The sequence below is a fragment of the Leptonychotes weddellii genome, chromosome 6 (assembly GCF_054177405.1).
Source record: "Leptonychotes weddellii isolate Sample4059 chromosome 6, ASM5417740v2, whole genome shotgun sequence".
NCBI lineage: Eukaryota > Metazoa > Chordata > Mammalia > Carnivora > Phocidae > Leptonychotes > Leptonychotes weddellii.
The window spans coordinates 66733499-66742135 of record NC_138374.1 but is presented as its reverse complement, the minus strand read 5'-3'; the positions used below and the strand labels follow the sequence as shown (position 1 = coordinate 66742135).

The 8637-nt window shown below is 46.2% G+C and overlaps 1 protein-coding gene across 1 annotated transcript in view; it reads right to left on the bottom strand.

Moving 5' to 3' along the window:
- Positions 1-1154: 1154 nt before the first annotated feature.
- ACTN2 (actinin alpha 2) overlaps positions 1155-8637 on the bottom strand; it is a 65798-nt gene continuing 58315 nt past the window's right edge. The window contains exons 16-21 of the mRNA XM_006738269.3: positions 7576-7710; positions 6524-6703; positions 5741-5887; positions 3783-3848; positions 2824-2982; positions 1155-1384 (exon numbers count right to left, since the gene is read on the bottom strand). Of these exons, the coding sequence (XP_006738332.2) occupies positions 1226-1384; positions 2824-2982; positions 3783-3848; positions 5741-5887; positions 6524-6703; positions 7576-7710 (846 nt within the window). The 3' untranslated portion in view covers positions 1155-1225. The remainder of the gene's footprint in view (positions 1385-2823; positions 2983-3782; positions 3849-5740; positions 5888-6523; positions 6704-7575; positions 7711-8637) is intronic.

Below are 8637 nucleotides of genomic sequence, written 5' to 3'. Positions count from 1 at the left end.
CGGCAGCAGGAGCAGAAAAATGAATGAGCAATGACAAGACCGAGACGAAGCTGGGAGCACGTGGGGTGGCCACATGATGAGGCTTCAGATGCGGACAGAGCCATACTCAGATGTGTCAGCGTTCGCCAGCCAGTCACAGCGGCAAATGCACCCCACATGCTAGCAAGAACATCCAGTAATTCCTGCTGCATCAAAGGAGTTAGGAAATAAATTAGGAAAGAACTTACCTCTGCCCCTGTTGAGAAATAAGCTTTTCCTACTGTTTCCTACAAACTCCTTCTCCTTACCAGGTATGAAACCACAGGCATAAAGAATATTCTTCCTGGAGAGTTATAAGGGTCCCAGTTTCTGACCTGTCCCCTCTCAGGACTGCTACTACGGACACTTGTTTATATAAAAACAGAGCACTTCCATACGGAGAACCTGTGCTAACAAGCTCTAGAAAAAGCACAGAGACCTGGAATCAATAAATAATCCTAAAAAAACCCTCATTTTATCTAGTGCTTTTATCTTCCTCACTGGCAATTAAACTGACTTTCGTATTTCCTGAGGAGGTCCCTACTTTGGAGGATCAGAAAGGCATTGAAACCCACTAACTGACTACATTAATCCTAAATGATAAAGAGCTGACTATAATCTCTACTTAAAAGGTTTTCGAGACTAAAGATCTTTTGGGTAGTTGGTTTTTATTCCCTGGACAATATTAAATTCAAATATACCTAATCTTTGGATAAGCAAAAAAGTAAAACACTAATATACCAAACATACTGCGCTAGGGATAATCACATAAACATATTAAACACGAAGAATATTTTTCAAGTACCAAACATTCACCTAATTAGTGATATTTTTTTTTCTCCTAATCTTGAATCTTGGGTATTTTGCAATTTCCCATTTTTTTTACTTTTCTTCTGTCCCTAGAGCCTCCTAATGTCACACTGCTTGAGCCATTGGCTGTTTTATCAAAGAAACAAACAAAAACCTGATTATCTCACTGTATTCACCTACAAATCCAGAAATAAAGAAACCTACTCATGAAACACGCTACCTCGGGCAACCATAGAAACTTCATTTCAGCCATGTCACAATGCTGGCAACCTACTGAGCTGCAAACTATTTTTTCTCTCTCTTAACTTAATAAAGCTTGTCAAAGGTTCCAGGAAACCAACTGTGACTTCAGCTTTTATTACGTTCTGATGGGATCAGTGATTACAGAGCCCCAGCATCACAGATCGCTCTCCCCGTACAGGGCGGAGGAGAATGCAGTGTAATCCAGGGCGCCGGGCACACTGCCCGGGCCAGAGTAGGCGGGCATCCTCTTGATGCAGTACTGGGCCTGATCCGGGGGCAGCTCTCGCCGTAGCTCCTCCGCCAAGATGTACGGCTGGAAAAAACACACACAAGGGTTTGTAAGCTCAATCGCAGAACACGCTGGAATATAAACAGTTTTAATCCTTCCACATGCCTTGCATTTGTTTAATTTAAATAAAGGACAAAAGGCAGGGGGTCTAACGGGCATGGGAGCAGAGGACCAACAGAAGACTGCGTTTCACTGCTAAGAGCAATCTGCAAGGTGATTTGTCCTGGGGCCAGCAGGAAATTTAATAGGCTTCATAAAGGCAGAGAGAGGACTATCATCAATATTTCTCAAACTGAGCCATCATGTAAGTGAAAAATACTATGACCTAAGAGTCATAGTGGAAAGGTAAAGGGATAGTTGGGGTTTATATTATATGCTGATGAGAATACAGGGACAGTTAACATGATCGTTTTCTTTTTTTTAACGTATGTGATACGTGTTTTTAGAAAATGGAGTCATTTTTCTACTCAGGTTATTAAAAAGCTAATTTTGCCACTGGAGAAAACTTCTTTGTAAAGCAAGATAAAACTGACATTTAACAGTGGAATGTACGTATTTTTTTAAATGTCATATGTCCAACAGGAAACAGGATAATTCCGGTAAAACAGACCAGTTGGGTAATAGTCAAAATAAATAAATAGCAAATATGCTTAACTTATAGTAGGGTTTTTTGGGGAACGGGTGGGTTAGGTGAGCTTTGGTTTATTATCTCCTGATCAGATGGGCTCTCTCCCTCTACCCCCATCTTCAGGATACGGGTTTAATTTTAAAACATACATTATTGTTGTCAGGATAGTTTATCTTGTCTGATGTTGTAAGGCAATAAACACGGCTCTGCTGATGTTTCAACACGCTAAATTCTTCTTCCCTCTCAGCCAGAACACAGAGTAAAAGAATCCTATTCCACATTGAATTTATACCTACTAAGATGTTGCTACTGTTTGGGGAATGAGACTCGACAATTCTGAGCTTGCCGTTAAACTCCTACTTAATTTCTAGGCTACATGTAATACAAAGCTTGCCAATAGTTTAAATGACTGAATGGCTATATTTAACTTGGCTTCCATGGTTGGGCCCAAAGTCAGAGTAACCGATCCTTAAGAAAAGGTTCCCAGTTCCACAGTTACCTGAATTGTGCAGTCTCTTCTGAGTCTCCTGACCCCAGAATGTAAAATGGAGTTTAACCCGGAAACACACACAAAAAACTCTACAAAATATGCACTGGGTTCCTTCTGTCAAACTCCCTGGGAGGCCCACACAAATGCTGGGAACAGAATGTCTGTGTTTTCTCTGTTCTGTGTGGGCCATTGGTAGGTTTACTTGCGGCTCTCTGAATTCATTGCTGATGTGATACAAAATACACTAATATCAAAATGGTTTTTACTTGGCAACGTTGTTTCCTGCTTTACTAGAACAATGCCATGAGCTCGCACAAAAGCTGAAGGAAATCTGTCGCTGCAGACCTTATCAGAAGCCAGGATCCGGAAGGAGGCGATGACCTGCTCGGCCGTGTCGGTGTCGGCCGTCTCTCTTGTCATGAAGTCGATGAAGGACTGGAAGGTGACGGTGCCTTGTCCGTTGGGATCCACCAGGGTCATGATGCGTGCAAATTCAGCCTCGCCCTGAGGCAAGGTTGCAAAGACACACGTACTTCAACAAGACACAGTCCTCAACAGCACCATTCCCCTTAACTCCTGACATGCCAATCCTAATGGTCTGCAAAGTTAAATAGTCCCTGCATTTCCCTTCAGTCTTTGGAACAAATTCCCCAGAGGGGCGACTTAAGTTTATTGCCATCAAATGATGTTACGAGTTACTGTAACATCAAGCCAGAAGCTCCTGAATGTCCGAATTCCTTCCTCTCTCTGTCCCATGTAGCTGTCAGGCCTGAACGTACTTCTGGAAGAGGAATTGGGAGAGAGTGAGGGAGAGAGGCCTTTCCTCTGACTACAACCAACAAGAGTAACATTGCTAAGTAGAAGGTAGTTCAGAACACGGCTCTCGTGATTTTTATTTTAAGAGCCTGAAAAGAATCAAAGCAGCTCATGTTCAAAATACACATTAGTATCAGAGGGAAAAGCACTTTGAAAATCATCAGGTTACTAAAAGCCATTGAAATGTATACACTTTATACGGGGAAACTACAGTTTGCAATAAAGCTGTTTTTAAAAAAAGTTCATGTTTTCTTCCTTTACTAGGAAAAAAAATCTGACCAATTACTGAATAACAATATATGTTCTGGTTCTATGAAATGATTTTTATACAGCAGCAGGCAAACCTTCCAAGAAGATCACCCTATACAATGAAAGGGAACCGATCCCAAATGTGCTATCATACTCGAAGCTAGTCATTTCCTGTAACATAAGCCCAAACTCAAGAAAATATCCATCTAATCCTTGTAAATTTTTAGCTTCTGTCTTACCAAATCATAGCCCATGGAAATCAAGCAGGCTCTGAAATCCTCGTGATCCATCAGGCCGTTCTTCCTCTGCCGACAAATAAGAACAGAGACGCTGAGAGATAGTGACAGAGCGAACAAGCGAACGGAACAGAATCCAGCAAGACGGGCCCCATGGAGCCCTGCCAAGGAGACGGGAAAGGTCACCACTGACTTATAAGAGGATGGAGCCAACACGGAGATGTTACAAAATAGTTTCTTAAAAAGGAAAAAGCAGGAGGCGGGGGGCGGATAACTACCAGGTAAAAATGACAGGAGACTACACATTCATGAAAGCACCTGAAAAAAATCACCCAGGGCCACAAGAATGACCCAGCAGGAACCAATAACTGCCACCTGCTGGTGACAGAGCCCGAGGTGCTGTGAGAAATTATCCCACTCTCATGGCCCCTGGGGGGTCCTCATTTGTGAAGCTCCCCCCAAACAACAGCACTCCTACAACTCAGGCCCACGGACCCCACAGGCATCACAGCCCCCCCCCCCAAGTGCCACGGGGGTCTGCACAGGGCAGCGAGCAGGAAGGCCCACGCGGACAACCGCTATCACAGCTGAAAAAAGGCCGGGTCAGGACAAATGGGCGACCCCAGCTCTACAGATACTGAGGCGTTGACACAAAGCCCAAGACCTAACGTGCTGAGACCCTCTGCTCGCTTCCTCTCCCTGCCTCTGACCCTCCAGTCCATGCTCGCCGAGGCGGCCGTGCACATTTTTTGAAGCACAGCCACGATCGTGTTCTGTCTACGCTCTAAAAGCTCCAGTAAGAGCCCCTCGGGGCACGTCTGCTGTGCCCTCTGCCGTTCCTACCCTCAGTATTCAACCAGAAGATGAAGAGAAATGGATCCGCGTCCCTGACACCTCTCCCCAGGACTTCAAGCAAACTTCTTTTCCCCCAAAACATATACTCCTTAAGATTTAAATGCATTTTTTTTTAACTTGGCAGGTTCTGCATTGTCCTCCTTCGGACTTCAGTTGCAAAAAACAATCTCATTATCTTGGATTCAAATAGCTGTGCCCATTCTTTATTACGTCTCAGGCCCCCATCAGAGGTGTACAGTCTGAACTCTCTAACAGGTCCAAACCTGAGCCTTCTTTTGGGGGGGAGGCGTGAGGAGGGGCAGAGCGAGAGAGAGAATCTCAAGCAGGCTCCACACCCAGCGCAAGCCTGACCCGCAGCTTGATCTCACAACCTGCCCTGCCCAGAGGCATTCTGAGAACCATTTACTGATAACTGTAAACCACACACAATGTCCTGTACAGAGTAACAGACTATCCTTTTTTAGGGATCTTTAGCAAATGGTATGTGGCCTAAGAAGTCACTTTTGGCCATATGATAAGCAAACGGAATCTTCTTATAAAGAATTGGTTTTACTTAATATGATTCAAATCAAAATCCCAGGTAATATTTTAAAAGCAGCACGTAACTTTTTATATGCCTTTACCATGAAAACGGTCATCATTCGGTTGGTGCATTTTCCTTAAAACATGTCACGAGTCCATTTTATTAATTAAAAAAATTAAATTTTACATGTCAAGACAGTGGGTTAAGTTTTCATTAGGTGCTTCACCTAAATAGTAACTTGGGAAAAGTACCTCAGGGCTTTGCATTTAAGTCTTTAGAAAAGATCTAAGTCCAACAACCACACCGCATGAGGGACACACTTTTCCTTCGAACAAATCTAGCTTTGCCATCGGCTACAAAGGCATCCATCGGGCCACCTGCAAAACGCTGCCCACGAACCTCCACTTCGAGTCCCCATGCGCAACGTCAGAGCCTAGCACTGCCTTTCTGGTGGCTGTTTTCCTTTGGCATTAATCATCCTGTTTCCCTGTAATGTTTACAGGGCACTAAGACTTAAACTAAGAGCATGAATATTATTTCACATCCCCAATGTCGCCTTTCGGGCAAGTCCAGGGAGACGTACCCTGTCGAAGTGGTTGAAGGAGGCCCTGAACTCATTCATCTGCTCCTGGGTGATGCCCTTGGCGTCTCTCGTCAGGATCTGGGTCTCCACTTCATTGATGGTTCTGGCGATGGTCGTCAGCAGCACCTCCCACCCGACACGAATGTGCTACTCGAGGAAAAAGGAAATGGTCAGCTCTGGGTCCTGCCAGCACATCAATCTTGCCCTCCTGATCTTCCTAACCGAAGGGCTTAGACCCAGAGGGAGAGAAGTAGGGCTTACTCAACTCTGTTATTATTTATATTTTTTTCATTCTAATTTTTCACTCTTCCTAAGATTCCATAGTGGGAAGCGCTCAGAAGTGAGAGCGGGGTTCTCACAGGGGCGACCGGCACTTTGTAAATAAGATGCACAATGGAGAGTCTATTTGTCGCTGGAAATATCTTTCCATTTACCAAGTAGCAGGATGGGCCCTGGGTTACACCTGCCTGCTCCCAGGGGGAGCAAAGGGGGCCAAACTGGTAGAAACGTGAACCGTTAGTTACTCCCTGAGCGAGTGGCGCAATGAATTCACTGTCGTGCTAATGAGGATGATGACGGAGAAAACTAACACTTTCATAGCTCTTGACACAGTTCACAAAGCTTTTGCACGTACAGTGACAGGGAAGGCTTGAAGATCCCTCGCTTTCACGGTGTAGCACCTCCCACAGGAACAGAGACAAGTGGGGTGAGGGGGGACACCCCGAGAGGAGGTGAAATGGTCACAACCGGAAGCAAAGCCACCCAGCCCGTGGGGAGCTGTACCTCCATGGTGTAATTGGTGTGCTTGTTGTCAAAGACCAGGGCCTCCTGGATGAGCTGATGGTCTCCCTCCAGCTTGTCGATGTTGTTCTTATAGTTGATGATGTTGTGCTCATACTGCTTCAGCTGATTCATCTGGTCTTCCAGGGCCCCCGTGATCTGGATGGAGCTGCGGGCAATCTCCTGACAGAGGCAAGAAGAGGGAGGCAAACCGGTGAGTCGGCCTCAGATGCTACGCTGGGGCTCGTCAGCTGCCAGAGTGCCCCGATTTTATCCCGTGAGGTGGGAGATGGCAGTCCCAGAGCGTGACAGCAGCTTGGCGGGGTGGGGGAGTGGGGGCATCAACCAAGATCCAAAACAGCAAAGGAGGAAGAGTGGTTAAGAGAAGAGTTATTTCTTCTTCGGCCGAAGATGGAAGCTTCCCTGCATCAGAGCTGCCCCGTTCTGGAGGAGGCTAGGGGATGTTCTGCAGGAAAGAAGCTGCCAGACAGATTTAAGAGCACTGGAGGGTCAAAAAGAATTTCCTGTATTTTTACAGGTTCTCCCTTTAGGAGAAAAGGTAACATTTTATCACCAAAAGGGAGGTTGGGAGAAACACAAGAAGGGCAAATATATGTCTCTTGGCTGCTCTTAGTGATAAAATGAACCCAGAAATCAGTGTCATTCCAAGATCACTTTTCTTTAAATGTTCTGAAAATGCAAAGCATTTGTGACTCTTCACATGTCCTCCTTAGGGATGGAGGATTTAAAATCTAGATCCTACAAAGGCTGAACACCAAGAAAGAGCCCTGACATCCTTTTTAATGACAAAATGAACAGATGGCAGCAGGAACAGCCTCGGCCCCCTTTTTAGCGGGCCCCCCACGCACTGCACCGATGCCCACAGGCTACATGAGCTCGGGGGCCCAAAGGAGTAAAGCCCAGCGTGACACAAAGGGCCCTCACAGCACTGAGCAGGGTGACCAGGACAGAAACAGAAGAGGTGTCATTGTTGGGTCAACGCAGGGACTAATTTCAAGGGTTGCAAGAAGCTCTTTGGAAGGGCACCGCCCTACCTCCATCTTGTTCTGGATCCACGGCCCAATGGCATTGGCCTGTGCAGCAAACTGGCGCCGCAGACGCTCATTGGCGTGCTGGCGGGCTAGCTCCTCCTGCAGGGACTGGTCCCGGATGGGCACGAGCTGCTTCACCTGTCAGGGACCAAGGGCAACAGGGATTAGAGGCCAGCTTGCATCCAATAGCAGTGACCAAGATATGTGCCAACAGTCCAAAGTGTCGGGGTGGGAACAGAGGGAGGGTGGGGAGGAAGGAGAAGAGGGGAAGAGGGGGAAAGAGGAAGGGGAAGTAGGGAGAGGAGGGGGGAGCGGGCGCCCCTACTACAGGAACTAAGGGAGAGCTGGGTCTAGTCTTGGTGGCCAACCAGCGGAAAGACTGGGTGTGTCTACATTAGGGACCTGGATGTCCCTGCAGCCAGGGGGTGGGGGTGGGGTGGGAGGGATGGGGGGATGGGGAGGTGTTTCAGGGGCCTGGTCCAAAGCGCAGAGGATTTGTGAACTTGAAGGAGGCAGAGCTGACAGCTTTATTTTCACGATCTCTAATTGAAAGTTAGCATTTCCTTCGATTATGAAAGTGGGCAGCAAATCCACAGTCATATTTAGCCGTGCTGTGACTTGACCACAGAAGAAATCACAGTCTCATATAACATTAGTTATTGCCTGCTTCTCAAAATAGCATGCACACTCATCCCTGCTTCAAAATGATCAGATCTGCTGTTAGACCCTGCTTTTAAATGTGTCCATGCAGAAGCACATCTGCTACCACATGGCAACTTTTTAAAAAACATTTTAATGGGGGCACCTAGGTGGCTCAGTCCGTTAAGCGTCTGCCTTCAGCTCAGGTCATGGTCCCAGGGTCCTGGGATTGAGCCCCGCATCGGGCTCCTTGCTCAGCGGGAAGCCTGCTTCTCCCTCTCCCACTCCCCCTGCTTGTGTTCCCTCTCTCGCTATGTCTCTGTCAAATAAATAAATAAAACCTTTAAAAAAAAACCATTTTAATGACTATATTTAACATCATTTGTTTCTGTTGCTACCTTAAATGTTTTTATGAATTTACAAATA